General features: G+C 35.7%; 1 protein-coding gene and 1 non-coding gene across 2 annotated transcripts; one reads left to right on the top strand and one right to left on the bottom strand.

The window, feature by feature from the left end:
* Positions 1-2,542: 2,542 nt before the first annotated feature.
* LOC112768903 (small nucleolar RNA R71) lies at positions 2,543-2,650 on the bottom strand. Its single transcript, XR_003186280.1, has one exon. It is a non-coding gene; the product is annotated as a small nucleolar RNA R71 (small nucleolar RNA).
* A 6,610-nt stretch (positions 2,651-9,260) lies between these two features.
* Positions 9,261-9,792, top strand: LOC114925616 (pentatricopeptide repeat-containing protein At1g18485-like). The gene is made up of 2 exons (XM_029294227.1): positions 9,261-9,323; positions 9,370-9,792. Exons 1-2 carry the CDS (start codon positions 9,261-9,263, stop codon positions 9,790-9,792), a joined length of 486 nt encoding a protein of 161 aa, XP_029150060.1.
* Positions 9,793-16,243: the final 6,451 nt, after the last annotated feature.

The raw sequence follows: 16,243 nt of genomic DNA, 5'->3' as shown, positions 1-16,243 counted from the left end.
AAAGGAGTAGGAATGATTGGATGAAGACAGCAGGAAAGCAGAGGTTCAGAGGAACGAAAAGCATCTCTATACGCTTATCTGAAATTCTCACCAATGAATTACATAAGTATCTCTATCCTATTTTAATTATCTTTTAGTACACTATAATCTCTTAATACATTTGAATCCGCCTGACTGAGATTTACAAGGTGACCATAGCTTGCTTCAAGTCGACAATCTCCGTGGGATCGACCCTTACTCACGTAAGGTTTATTACTTGGACGACCCAGTGCACTTGCTGGTTAGCTGTACGAAGTTGTGAAACAGAATTAAGATCATGAACGTGCGTATTGAGTTTTTAGCGCCGTTACCAAGGAAGTAATGATCACGATTTCGCACACCAAGTTTTTGGCGCCGTTGCCGGGGATTGTTCGAGTTTGGACGACTGATGGTTCATCTTGTTGCTCTGATTAGGTAATTTTATTTTAATTTTAAGATTTTTATTTCTTATTTTCGAAAAAATACAAAAAAATTTCTTCTTTTTCGTTTTTCCCAATTAATTTTCGAAAAAAATAAAAAAAATTTATAAAATCATAAAATCAAAAATATTTTTGTGTTTCTTGTTTGAGTCTAGTGTCAATTTTTAAGTTTGGTGTCAATTGCATCTTTTTAATTTTCTAAAAAAATTATTTTCGAAAATTTCATGCATTGCATTCTTCATGATCTTCAAGTTGTTCTTGGCCAGTCTTCTTGTTTGATCTTCATATTTTCTTATTTTGTCTTTTCTTGTTTTTCATATGCATTCTTGAATTCTTAGTGTCTAAAAATTAAAAATCTTTAAGTTTGGTGTCTTGCATGATTTTTTCTCTTGAAAATTTTTCAAAAATAAGTTCTTGGTGTTCATCTTGACATTCAAAGTGTTCTTGGTGTTCATCTTAACATTCATAGTGTTCTTGCATGCATTAGTTGTTTTGATTCATAATTTTTATGTTTTTCTCTCTCTCATCATTAAAAATTCAAAAATAAAAAAAAATATCTTTCCCTTTTTCACTCATCAAATTCGAAAATTTGAGTTGACTTTTTTCAAAAATTTTTTAAAATCTAGTTGTTTTAATGAGTCAAATCAAATTTTCAATTTAAAAATCTTATCTTTTTCAAAATCAAATCTTTTTCAATTTTCTTTTCATATTTTCGAATTCATTTTTAAAATTTTTCAAAATCTTTTTCATTTTTTTCGAAAATATTCAAATTAATTTTCAAAATCTTTTTCTTATTTTATTTCTTAATTTTCAAAAATTTTTCAAAGTTGTTACTTGCCTAATAAGAAAGGTTCAATCTTTAAACTCTAGAATCATATCTTTTTAGTTTCTTGTTAGCCAAGTAATCAACTTTAATTTTCAAAATCAAATCTTTTTAAATTTTTTTTCAAATCTTTTTCAAAATAAATTTCAATCACATCTTTTTCAAAATCAATTTCAAAATATTTTCTAACTTCTTATCTTTTCAAATTTGATTTTCAAATCTTTTTCAATCAATCTTATCTTTTTGTTTCAATCATATCTTTTTCAATTTCAATCATATCTTTTTCAAAAACAAATTTCAATTCTCTTTTAATCAATCATATCTTTTTGTTTCAATCATATCTTTTTCAAAACTGCTCAACTAACTCTCTACCTTTAATTTTCGAAAATCCCTTCTCTCTTTTTCAAAATTTCTTTTTAATTAACTAATTATTTTTAATTTTAATTTTAATTCAATTTCAATTTTAATTTTCGAATTTTAACTTTAATCTTAAAATATTTTTATTTTATTTTGTTTAATTTTCGAATTTCCCTCTCTCTCATCTCCTTCTATTTATTTATTCATCTACTAACACTTCTCTTTCACCCAAAATTCGAACCCCATCTCCCTCTCTAAGTTCGAATTTTTCCTCTTCTCTTTCTTATATTCTTCTCTTTTTCTACTCACATAAAGGAACCTCTCTACTGTGACAAAGAGGATCCCTATTATTTTCTGTTCTCTTCTTTTTCATATGAGCAGGAACAAGGATAAGGACATTCTTGTTGAAGCTGATCCTGAACCTGAAAGGACTCTGAAGAGGAAGCTAAGGGAAGCTAAAGCACAACTCTCTGGAGAAAATCTGACAGAAATTTTTGAAAAAGAAGAAGATATGGCCGAAAATAATAACAATGCAAGGAGGATGCTTGGTGACTTCACTGCACCTAATTCCAATTTACATGGAAGAAGCATCTCAATCCCTGCCATTGGAGCAAACAACTTTGAGCTTAAACCTCAATTAGTTTCTCTGATGCAACAAAACTGCAAGTTTCATGGACTTCCATCTGAAGATCCTTTTCAATTCTTAACTGAATTCTTGCAGATCTGTGATACTGTTAAGACCAATGGGGTTGATCCCGAGGTCTACAGGCTTATGCTTTTCCTGTTTGCTATAAGAGACAGAGCTAGAGTATGGTTGAACTCTCAACCTAAAGATAGCCTGAACTCTTGGGATAAGCTGGTCACGGCTTTCTTAGCCAAGTTCTTTCCTCCTCAAAAGCTTAGTAAGCTTAGAGTGGATGTTCAAACTTTCAGACAGAAAGAAGGTGAATCCCTCTATGAAGCTTGGGAGAGATATAAGCAACTGACCAAAAAGTGTCCTTCTGACATGCTTTCAGAATGGACCATTCTGGATATATTCTATGATGGTCTGTCTGAGCTATCAAAGATGTCACTGGACCATTCTGCAGGTGGATCCATTCACCTAAAGAAAACGCCTGCAGAAGCTCAAGAACTCATTGACATGGTTGCTAATAACCAGTTCATGTACACTTCTGAGAGGAATCCTGTAAGTAATGGGACGCCTCAGAAGAAGGGAGTTCTTGAAATTGATACTCTGAATGCCATATTGGCTCAGAACAAAATATTGACTCAGCAAGTCAATATGATTTCTCAGAGTCTGAATGGAATGCAAGCTGCATCCAACAGTACTCAAGAGGCATCTTCTGAAGAAGAAGCTTATGATCTTGAGAACCCTGTAATAGCAGAGGTGAATTACATGGATGAACCCTATGGAAATACCTATAACCCCTCATGGAGAAATCACCCAAATCTCTCATGGAAGGATCAAAAGCCTCAACAAGGCTTTAATAATGATGGAAGAAACAGGTTTAGCAATAGCAAGCCTTTTCCATCATCCACTCAGCAAAAGACAGAGAGTTCTGAGCAGAATCCATCTAGCTTAGCAAGTATAGTCTCTGATCTATCTAAGGCCACTCTAAGTTTCATGAATGAAACAAGGTCCTCCATTAGAAATTTGGAAGCACAAGTGGGCCAGCTGAGTAAAGGAATCACTGAAACCCCTTCTAGTACTCTCCCAAGCAATACAGAAGAAAATCCAAAAGGAGAGTGCAAGGCCATTGAATTGATCATCATGGCCGAACCTACAAGGGAGGGAGAGGACGTGAATCCCAGTAAGGAAGACCTCCTGGGACGTCCAGTGACCAATAAGGAGTTTTCCTCTGAGGAACCAAAGGACTCTGAGGCTCATCTGGAGATCATAGAGATTCCATTAAACCTCCTTATGCCATTCATGAGCTCTGATGAATATTCTTCTTCTGAAGAGAATGAGGATGTTACTGAAGAGCAAGTTGCCAAGTACCTTGGTGTAATCATGAAACTGAATGCCAAATTATTTGGTAATGAGACTTGGGAAGATGAACCTTCCTTGCTCACCAATGAACCGAGTGATCTGGATCAACTGAGATTGGCTCAGAAGAAACAAGATCTTGGAAAGTTCTTAATACCTTGTACTATAGGCACCATGACCTTTGAGAAGGCTCTATGTGACCTTGGGTCAGGGATAAACCTCATGCCCCTCTCTGTAATGGAAAAACTGGAAATCTTTGAGGTGTAAGCTGCCAGAATCTCATTAGAGATGGCAGACAACTCAAGAAAATAGGCTTATGGACAAGTAGAGGACGTGCTAGTAAAGGTTGAAGGCATTTACATCCCTGCTGATTTCATAATCCTAGACACTGGGAAGGATGAGGATGAATCCATCATCCTTGGAAGACCCTTCCTAGCCACAGCAAGAGCTGTAATTGATGTAGACAGAGGAGAGTTGGTCCTTCAACTGAATGCGGATGACCTTGTGTTTCAAACTCAAGGATCTCCTTCTGTAACCATGGAGAGGAAGCATGAAAAGCTTCTCTCACTGCAGAGTCAACCAAAGCCCCCACAGTCAAACTCTAAGTTTGGTGTTGGGAGGTCCCAACCTTGCTCTGATTATCTATGAGGCTCCATGAGAGCTCACTGTCAAGCTATTGACATTAAAGAAGCGCTTGTTGAGAGGCAACCCAATATTATTTAATCATTTTTATTTTATTTTATTTCTTTATTTCATGTTTTATTAGGTAGATGATCATGTGGAGTCACAAAAACTACTGAAAAATCGAAAACAGAATGGAAAACAGCATTGAAAACAGAACACCCTGGAGGAAGGGCTTACTAGCGTTTAAACGCCAGTAAGGAGCATCTGACTGGCGTTTAACGCCAAAACAGAGCATGAAACTGGCGTTAAACGCCAGAAACAAGCAGCAGTCTGGCGTTTAAATGCCAGGATTGCACCCAGAGGAAAGCTGGCGTTAAACGCCAGAAACAAGCATCAGACTGGCGTTTAACGCCAGAAACATGCACCATACTGGCGTTCAACGCCAGAAACATGCTGCAAACTGGCGTTGAACGCCCAAAACAAGCATGGAAGTGGTGTTTAACGCCAGAAACATGCTGCAATCTGGCGTTAAACGCCAGGATTGCCTACAGAGGGCGTTTTACATGCCTAATTGGAGCAGGGATGTTAAGTCCTTGGCCCCACTGGATTTGTGGACCCCACAGGATTCCCTCAGGATCTGCGGACCCCACAGAATCCCCACCTACCCTTTTTCTCTCCTCTTCACACATTTTCATAACACTCTTCCCCAAATACCCCTCACCAATCAACTCAATCACTCTTCCCCGTCACCTCTTCACCACTCACATCCATCCTCTCTTCCCAAAAAAACCCCACCTACCTTTAAATTCAAAATAATTTCCCTCCCAAACCCAACCCTAAATAGCCAAACCCTAAACCCCTCCCCACTCCTATATAAACCCCTCATTCCCTCTTCATTTTCACACAACACAACCCTCTCTTCACCCCTTGGCCGAAACCACTTCTCCCTCCATCTCCTCCATTCTCTTCTTCTTCTACTTCTTTCTTTCTTCTTTTGCTCGGGGACGAGCAAATATTTTAAGTTTGGTGTGGTAAAAGCATAGCTTTTTGTTTTTCCATAACCATTCATTGCACCTAAGGCCAGAGAAACCTCTAGAAAGAGGAAAGGAAAGGCAATTGCTTCCACCTCTGAGTCATGGAAGATGGAGAGATTCATCTCTAAGGTCCATCAAGACTACTTCTATGAAGTTGTGGCCAAGAAGAAAGTGATCCCTGAGGTTCCTTTCAAGCTCAAGAAGAATGAGTATCCGGAGATCCGACTTGAGATTCAAAGAAGAGGTTGGGAAGTTCTCACCAACCCCATTCAACAAGTCGGGATCTTAATGGTTTAAGAGTTCTATGCAAATGCATGGATCACTAGGAACCATGATCAAAGTGTGAACCCAAATCCAAAGCACTGGCTTACTATGGTTCGAGGGAAATACTTAGATTTCAGTCCGGAAAATGTAAGGCTGGCGTTCAACTTGCCAATGATGGAAGAGAACGCACGCCCCTACACAAGAAGGGTCAACTTTGATCAAAGGTTGGACCAAGTCCTTATGGACATATGTGTGGAAGGAGCTCAATGAAAAATTGACTCAAGAGGCAAGCCGGTTCAACTAAGAAGGCATGACCTCAAACCAGTGGCTAGGGAATGGCTAGAGTTCATTCAACGCTCAATCATTCCTACTAGTAACCGGTCTGAAGTTACTATAGACCGGGCCATCATGATCCATAGTATCATGACTGGAGAAGAGGTGGAAGTTCATGAGATTATACCTCAAGAACTCTACAAGGTGGCTGACAAGTCCTCCACTTGGGCAAGGTTAGCCTTTCCTCACCTCATATGCCACCTCTGCAATTCAGCTGGAATTGACATAGAGGGAGATATCCTCATTGAAGAGGATAAGCCCATCACTAAGAAAAGAATGGAGCTAACAAGAGATCATGGACATGAGGAAATTCCTCACCATGAAATTCCTGAGATGCCTCAGGGGATGCACTTTCCTCCACAGAATTATTGGGAACAAATCAACACTTCCCTAGGAGAATTAAGTTCTAATATGGGACAACTAAGGGTGGAGCACCAAGAGCACTCCATCATCCTCCATGAAATTAGAGAAGATCAAAGAGCTATGAGGGAGGAGCAAGAAAGACAAGGAAGAGACATAGAGGAGCTCAAAAGCACCATTGGTTCTTCAAGAAGAGGAAGACGCCACCCTCACTTAGGTGGACTCATTCCTTAATCTCATTGTTTATTTATTTTTCTGTTTTTTTTTTTCAATTTTTGAGCTTTATGTTTATTTATATTTGTGTCTTATTACATGATCATTAGTGTCTAAGTGTCTATGCCTTAAAGTTATGAATATGAATCCATCACCTCTCTTAAATGAAAACTGTTCTAAAAACAAAAGAACAAGAAGTACATGGTTTCGAATTCATCCTTGAAACTAGTTTAATTATTTTGATGTGGTGACAATACTTTTTGTTTTCTGAATGAATGCTTGAACAGTACATATGTCTTTTGAAGTTGATGTTTACTGAATGTTAAATATGTTGGCTCTTGAAGAATAAGGAAAAAGGAGAAATATTATTTGATAATCTGAAAAATCATAAAAATGATTCTTGAAGCAAGAAAAAGCAGTGAATACAAAAGCTTGCAAAAAAAAAGAAAGAAAAAGAAAAAGCAAGCAGAAAAAGCCAAAAGCTCTTTAAACCAAAAGGCAAGAGCAAAAAGCCAATAGCCCTTAAAACCAAAAGGCAAGGGTAATAAAAAGGATCCAAGGCTTTGAGTATCAGTGGATAGGAGGGCCTAAAGGAATAAAATCCTGGCCTAAGCGGCTAAACCAAGCTGTCCCTAACCATGTGCTTGTGGCGTGAAGGTGTCAAGTGAAAACTTGAGACTGAACGGTTAAAGTCGAGGTCCAAAGCAAAAGAAAGAGTGTGCTTAAGAACCATGGACACCTCTAATTGGAAATTTTACCAAAGCTGAGTCACAATCTGAAAAGGTTCACCCAGTTATGTGTCTGTGGCATTTATGTATCCGATGGTAATACTGGAAAACAAAGTACTTAGGGCCATGGCCAAGACTCATAAAGTAGCTGTGGTCAAGAATCAACATACTGAACTAGGAGAATCAATAACACTATCTGAATTCTAAATTCCTATAGATGCCAATCATTCTGAACCTCAATGGATAAAGCGAGATGCCAAAACTATTCAAGAGGCAAAAAGTTACAAGTCCCGCTCATCTGATTGGAGCTAAGTTTCATTGATATTTTAGAATTTATAGTATATTATCTTCTTTTTATCCTATTTGATTTTCATTTGCTTGGGGACAAGCAACCATTTAAGTTTGGTGTTGTGATGAGCGGATAATTTATACGCTTTTTGGCATTGTTTTTACATAATTTTTAGTATGATTTAGTTAGTTTTTAGTATATTTTTATTAGTTTTTAATTAAAATTCACATTTCTAGACTTTACTATGAGTTTGTGTGTTTTCTGTGATTTCAGGTAATTTCTGGCTGAAATTGAGGGACTTGAGCAAAAATCAGATTCAGAGGTTGAAGAAGGACTGCAGATGCTGTTGGATTCTGACCTTCCTGCACTCAAAGTGGATTTTCTGGAGCTACAGAACTCCAAATTGCACGCTCTCAATTGCGTTGGAAAGTAGACATCCAGGGCTTTCCAGAAATATATAATAGTCCATACTTTGATTAAGGATAGACGACGTAAACTGGCATTGAACGCCAGTTCCATGCTGCATTCTGGAGTCAAACGCCAGAAACAAGTTGCAAAGTGGAGTTAAACGCCAGAAACAGGTTACAAACTGGCGTTCAACTCCAAGAAAGACCTCTATACGTGTAAAGCTCAATGCTCAACCCAAGCACACACCAAGTGGGTCCCAGAAGTAGATTTCTGCATCATTTACTCATTTCTGTAAACCCTAGTAACTAGTCTAGTATAAATAGGACTTTTTATCATCTTCGGATCATTCTCTTTGATTAGTTTTATGCTATCTTAGACCTTTATGGGGGCTGGTCATTCGGCCATGCCTGAACCTTCATCACTTATGTATTTTCAACGGTAGAGTTTCTACACACCATAGATTAAAGTGTGGAGCTCTGCTGTTCCTCAAAGATTAATGCAAAGTACTACTGTTTTTCTATTCAATTCAACTTATTCCGCTTCTAAGATATTCATTCGCACTTCAATATGATGGATGTGATGATCGTGACAGTCATCATCATTCTCAACTTATGAACGCCTGCCTGACAACCACTTCCGTTCTACCTTAGATTGAATGGATATCTCTTGGATATCTAATACAGGGGACCGAGTCCGAGATATTAGAGTCTTTGTGGTATAAGTTAAAACCCATGGATGGCCATTCCTGAGATCCGAAAAGTCTAAACCTTGTCTGTGGTATTCCGAGTAGGATCTGGGAAGGGATGGCTGTGACGAGCTTAAAACTCGCGAGTGCTGGGCGTAGTGACAGACGCAAAAGGATCAATGGATCCTATTCCAGTATGATCGAGAACCGACAGATGAATAGCCGTGCCGTGACAGAGCATCTTGGACCATTTTCACTGAGAGGACGGGAAGTAGCCATTGACAACGGTGATGCCCAACATACAGCTTGCCATGGAAAGGAGTAGGAATGATTGGATGAAGACAGCAGGAAAGCAGAGGTTCAGAGGAACGAAAAGCATCTCTATACGCTTATCTGAAATTCTCACCAATGAATTACATAAGTATCTCTATCCTATTTTAATTATCTTTTAGTACACTCTAATCTCTTAATACATTTGAATCCGTCTGACTGAGATTTACAAGGTGACCATAGCTTGCTTCAAGCCAACAATCTCCATGGGATCGACCCTTACTCACGTAAGGTTTATTACTTGGACGACCCAGTGCACTTGCTGGTTAGCTGTACGAAGTTGTGAAACAGAATTAAGATCATGAACGTGCGTATTGAGTTTTTAGTGCTGTTACCAAGGAAGTAATGATCACGATTTCGCACACCAATGCGCCTCACCCTCTACAATAAGAAAGACATATTCCTCAGCAATACGCTTCTTAGCAGCTACGTGCTCTATCGCAACGCTATTTTGCTCTTCGTTGGCAAGACTTCAGCCGGATAATTTCACGCTACCGTGTGCTGTTAAGGCCTACGCTGGGCTCACAGAGGTGAAACTCGGGGAAGCGCTTCACGCGCTTGCTTTGAAGCTGGGACTGTGCTCTGATTCTTTTGTGGGGAATGTGCTTATTGCTATGTATAGTAAATGTGGGTTTGTGGAGAGTGCATTCAAGGTGTTTGAGAAAATGTCTCAAAGATACTTGGTTTCGTGGAACTCGATTATGCTTGTGTGCTCGAAAAATGGGCTTTTTGGTGAGATTTGTGGTTTGTTCAAGGGGCTTTTGTTGAATGGTGGTGGTAATGAAAGTTCCGTTCCTGATGTTGCTACTACGATCACAATGGTTTTTGTGGTGGCTGCAACGGGTGACGTGAATTTGGGGATGCTGCTTCAAAATTTGGCTTTGAAACTGGATTTTTGAAATTAGGACACTCATCAGAGAGTTGGAAGAAGATTTAGAAAGAGAGAGGTAGAGTGTGAGAGAGAGAGAGTGAATATGGTGGTAGCAGTGGTGGAGAGAAGGGTAATTTAAGATTTTTGAATAATTTTTTAGGGTTTGAGTATTTCCGTCACACGAAATTCATCTTTTATGAATACAATGGTCTTTTTTTATTTGATAGGTACATTTGTCAGCATTTCACTACAACATTTTTTGCCTAAGGTAACCCTTATTCGAAGCAACATTTAACAAAAGTTGCCTTAGATAGGCAAAGACAACATTTTTTACGAGTTACCTTTGAATAAGGCTAAGATAACCAAATTTTTGGCCACCCACAAAAATTGTTGTCTTTGATATCTAAAACAACACTAAAAAAATGTTACAATATAAAGCGTTGCTTTTTGTCGGAAAGTGTTGCCTTTTTCCCTTATTATAGACAACATTTTTAAAGGGTTGCCTCAATCCGAATTTGTTGTAGTATTTGTATCTTTTATGAGTACATATGATAATTTATTCTAGGGATAAGTACTTTTTTCGTCCCTAAGGTTTGAGGTCAAAATCAAAATCGTCCCCGACCTTTTTTTGTTATTAAAATCATCCTCAACGTTACAAAACGTTATAAAATCGTCCTTTTCTACTTCAATTTTATTTTTTTTAACCAAATTACTCTTATTAAATAATAAAAATAATTTAAAAATTAAAACAAAACTAAACCCCCACCCCCTCCCACTCCCGTAACCCCCCACCCCTCACCCCACTCCCTCACCCCCTCACCGTAACCCCCACCCCTCCTCCCCTTATTCCTCTTCTCACTCTTCCCCAATCCCCTTCCAGCTTCTCACACTTCCATCACCTCTTCCCCTTTGCACCTCCTCACTCTCCCTTTCTTCATCACTGCCACCATAGCCAAATCATCATCATGCAATTACTATAATCAGAAGCAATTACTAATTTACTATAATCAGAAGCAGTATCACCAATAATAAATTAATAACAACAATTGTGAAGGGTGAATCAACAATTGTGAAGCAACAACAAAAGCAAAAATAGAAGCAGAAGGCAGAAAGCAAAAGCAGAAAAGTAGAAGCAACAACAGGGCTCGATGGCGACGGGACCTCACTCCAGCGGCGGCGACGGGACAGGGCTCGGTTTCTTCCTTGGGAGGCGCCGAACCCACGAACAACCGCCACTGATGACGATGTGAGGAGTAGAGCCGCCGTCGGTGATTTCGCGGCGCGGAAGGGAGAAGTGCGTGACTAATCCACCACCACTCCTAGTGGCGGTCTTCCCTTGGAATCGAGACGGAGGACAAAGCGGCGAGGGCTTGCAGGGGCAAGTGGCGGCTTCGGGAAGAGGCAGGGAGAACTCGAACAGTGAACAGCGGAGGGTCGGGACCTGGACGGCAGCGGTGGTGCCTCCATGCAAGCTTGCGACGGCCGGTGGCTGCGGGTTGGACGCAGGGGCGGCGGCGGGTGCACCTCCCCCTTCCCCTTCCCCCTTCTTTTTCCCTGCCCCTCACCCTTTGCGTGATTCTCCCTTCCCCTTCCTTTGTTTTTCTTTTTTATTTTATTTTATAATTTTTAAATTATTTTTATTATTTAATAAGAATAATTTGGTAAAAAAAAATAAAATTGAAATAGAAAATGACGATTTTATAAACGTTTTGTAACGTTGAAGATGATTTTAATAACAAAAAAAGATCGGAGACGATTTTAATTTTGACCTCAAACTTTAGGGACGAAAAAAGTACTTATCTCTTTATTCTACTAAGTATTACAACACTTTAATTTAAAAAAAAAATAAATGTACATATATACAAATAGAGGACTAGAGGAGTGTCACCTAATTTTAGGAGAAGTTATATATTTACCCCAAAATTTATTAAAGGACACAACGTCATATATATATATTCATATTTTTAACTTCTTGCAAGATGATCTTGATAGCAAGAATAATATAATAAGGTCATGAAAAATCTAGGATCTCAGGGAAAAAAAACAGCAATTGACTATTTGTCAATATCAGTGTGACCACTCGCCTAACCAATAGCATTCAATCAATAATAAGTGTTTTTTTTTTTTTTTTTTTGTGACTAATCAATAATAAGTGCTTTATATGGCAGTGAAGCATCAAAATATTTTTCTCATAAAAAATCAATTAGGTCCACTATGCCGATTGATTACCAGCACATTAATTGAAATCTAACAACATCCTAATCCTAATTTGAACTAAAGAAATACGGTAATAATAGAAGTAATTATTATTATTGCTGAATGATGCATATTATTGCTAATAAGTCAATGAACCTAGCTTAAGCTAGTCATCATCATGTTACTCCATGTTTATTAGACTAGCCAGGTTAGTGTAACAAAATAACACAACCTTTTGATAATAATAGACATTAACAATTAAAGTGGTAGATATTTAATTTCCCTTTTTTTCCCCCCTTTAAATTAGACAATGAATTTTCAAAGGTTTGAATAAATTATTTCTGTAGTAAATAAGGTTTAATAAAAACGGTAATATTAGAGAGATAATAACTTAAGGTATCTTATTTAATTTAATATTTATAATTTTATATATAATATTACTTAATTATTTTAGTAGTAATTAAAAAATATAAAATAGGACAAGCAGTAATTAATTGCTTTTACTACAACAAAAAATTTTTAATGGTAATAATATAATAGATTACTATATATCTTATTTAACTTATGTTTTTATAGTAATTATATATATATTTTTTTTTTGAGACCATTAAAAATATCTTTAATGTCAATTATATAATTGTCATTAAAACTTTTTGACAACAAAGCAAATGATGATTAATATCGTAAATATATTAGCGACTTTTTTATCACCATTAAAAGTGATTTTTTTTAATAGTGTTTAAACAGATTTTTTTACTATTTTCTAAATATTTTTGTAATAAAGAATAACTAATGCTCCAATTTAATCCGAGTTTGATAACAAATTTAATGTGAAGCCTTTAATTAATGGGGGGAAGTTTCTTACTATTAAAAAAGGGCACCTGACAATAAATAAGAACTATATCCCATTTCCTAAGTAAGAACCTTTTAGCATAATTAAAGCAAAAGAATGAGACAAAATATTCTAATTTGAGATGTTAAATACTCAGTAATTACTTAACTTGCTCATCAATTAATTGCCATTTTAGTCGCTGCTTTTATCTTTACAGCAACTCCAATGCTAAGAAATAGAGTTCCTCTTCTGACATATGGGGACTCAATTACCATTGGAGTGAAAAGGAAAAGAGGGCTTTTCACGGAAATCAAAGTTGAGAATCCCTCTAAGTAGGGACTTGCAATAACCAATAAAATCATGTAATGTGATAAGTTAATAAAAAAAATAAAAAATATATTAAATATATATATTAAATACTTATATATCTATTTAATTAATTATTTATATTAATTATTTAATAATTAGTTATATTAAATTATAATTAATATAAATAATTATGTTAAATCAACATCAATTATTATTTATATTGTTATATTAAATCATAATTAATTAAATTTATTTTACATAAAAAATAAATTTAATTTTTATATATTATAAAATAATTTTTAGTTGGATTATTTATTTTTATTTATAAAATTTAAAATACTAATCAAATTTAAGTTATTTATTTTAATATTTTATAATATTAAATTATTTTAAATTTATAAATTTAAATAATATTGTTATAAAAAAATAATAATTATATTAATTTTAATTACTTAATTAATTAATTAGGTAGGACCACAATTGGGATTAAAGTTAGTTCCTTCTAATGGAGAAGAGAGAGATTCATTGAGTTCCTATTTATTGGTTATGACGCAAAATCTGATGTGGAGTCACTTTTTATGACAGGTGGGCCATAAATAGAGACTGAAATGAGTTTTCTACTGGAGATGGTCTTAGGATTCACAAAGAGTTGCTTTCCCAATAAAGTAAAAATTAAAGATAATACTCAATTTGGTCTTTGAACTTATACATAAAATTTAATTTAGTTCATGAAAATTTAACTATTTTTTGTTTAATTTCCGAACTTTGAGAACATAGTTCATATTAGTTTCGACATCCATTTTTGGCGCACAGATATTAACAGAATACTGACGTGAATAGTCGAGTGTCATGTTAGACTCTATAAAGTGATGCTATTTTGATTTTTTTTATTCAAATAGTCCAAAAGTAATGTCGTAAGTGATATTTATCGAAACTTTTTTTTCCAAAACAAATGATACATTGTCGTTTTGAGACTATTTAAATGTCAAAACCAAAACTACGTCATTTTACAAGTTCTAGCGTGATATCTGATTGTCAATATTAGCGCTTCATTAATGCTTGGTACTAAAATTTGTCTCAAGAACTAATATGAGTCACGTTTGTAAATTTTAGGAACTAATTAGAAATAATTAAAATTTCAGAGATTAAACTAAGATTCATATGTAAGTATAGGAACCAAATTGAATGTTAATTTTAAAAATTATCCATTGTTGTGACTTTCTAAAGTTAATAAATCCATAAAGTTGCTCTTATTTCATACAAGATCAAGTGATTCATTGTAAATAATCACTAATTTTTTATTTACTTTTTCCCCTTCTGATCATCAAATTCGTTGGGTGGGGAGTGTGGGACATAGAAATTAGAATCCAATAAATCTTTGTTTTTGGTGGAACTGGGTCCAGTGCTCTTCTTCATTCATGTAGGCTTTATTATTATTGGGCCTCTTCCTCAGTTATGGGCCTGTTATGGTCCAACTATCATAATCCAAAGTAAAAAATGTCCCATATGTTGGACCCAGAAAAGACAAAAGGTATGCGTCCGAAAAAAGACGAAAAGTTAGAAAAAGCATTGTAGAAGACTAGAAGAAGAAGAACCGAAAAGAAAACCCACATGAAAAAGTAACTTTACAATTATTATTGGGCTTTCTGAAGAGAAAGGGTAATTATTAACTTGATTCATAGGCAATAATAATAGGAATAGTTTTTTTTTTTTTTAATTAATCAAGTTGGATTCAAATTCTGAATCTTGTGCATGCGACAATTCATTGGTCAGCGATAAATTCTTGGGTTATTGGACTGAGGAATACCATAAAAAAAAAGTTTTTTAATAAAAAATTAATAAAATAATAAAATTTATTTATACTAAATTATAAATTTAATGATAATTAAATTTCACTCTTTTGCTTTATTAGATGGTAAAGAGTTGTTGGGTTTGAAAAATTGACAGGAAAAAAATTAAAAATAAAATTGATTTATCGAGATTATGATTAGAAATTTCCACAAAATGATTGATTGATAGAAAGCATCGAACGTGACACACAAAATAAACGGGTTTCTCATGCATCTCCAGGACTCCAACTATTTCACTCTCACCTATCACCTATGCTTGGGTTCCAGTTAAAAGTTAAAACCGAGATAAATTTGATGTTAAGTGTTGAATACTTTTTTAATATGTATTTTGTAATGCAATAAATATTACATACATATAACATAATGGATTAGCAAAATTCTCTTTTGTTTTCATTCTAAATAATTTGTTAACTTACTCCTGTTTTATCTTTGAATTTCAATCAAATGCTTAAACTTACAAAAATAACAAAATAAATTGCTAATGTAGGAATAATTGGAGCATTTAGCCTATATTACTCATCACAAAATTACCTTTTGATATCTCAAAGGTCATTGTTTTTTTATTTTTTGATTTGATCAAAGATAATAAGAAAAAGAATAATGTAAGTTAACAGAAATTATTTTTCTTATGGATGCAAGGGTGGTGTATTGGCTGGATATTGGTCAAGGAAGAGTATTGCCGTAGTATGGAACTCACGGTCAATACGTCGAAGGCGTGGTACCTGAGCGAGTGGCGATGTGGCAACCGCCGGGGGCATGCTTCCTGCGACGTGGTGGCACTCCTTCAACACGCCAGGGGTGTGCTGGCTCACCACGGGAGACGTGGTGCTTGGAGACCCGTGAAGCACAGCAGAGATTTGCGGAGTTCCAATGCTGTTGCTGCACCACGCGGGGGGCGTGTTGCAGACTGCCGGCATGCAGGGACAGCCCTCCTCCGGGATCTAGCGAACTCTCTCCTTCTTCTATATATATGCATTCTTCTTCTTTGTCATTGTTAATCAAATAGGTGGTGAGGCAAAAAAATTAGAGGGAAGGAAAGAAGTGTGGGCTGTCTAGTGTATAGGTTTAGGATGAGAAGAGTGTAGTGAGTAGTAGTTAATAGTAGTGAGGTAAAAATTTCTACGGTGAAACATTTTTTTAGTTTAAGGGATTAAAAAAAATAGTATGTAATTATATGGCATTTGAGGAACATATTATCAACTATTTGCATCATCCTATTTATGTAAGTTGGCAAATTTTAATTTCTTCTGTATTTAAAGTTTATTTTTTATGTATTTATATTTTTTTATGTA

Source organism: Arachis hypogaea, chromosome 17 (genome assembly GCF_003086295.3).
Source record: "Arachis hypogaea cultivar Tifrunner chromosome 17, arahy.Tifrunner.gnm2.J5K5, whole genome shotgun sequence".
NCBI lineage: Eukaryota > Viridiplantae > Streptophyta > Magnoliopsida > Fabales > Fabaceae > Arachis > Arachis hypogaea.
Note: the sequence above shows the minus strand (reverse complement) of the source record. Positions and strands in the feature narration are given on the sequence as shown.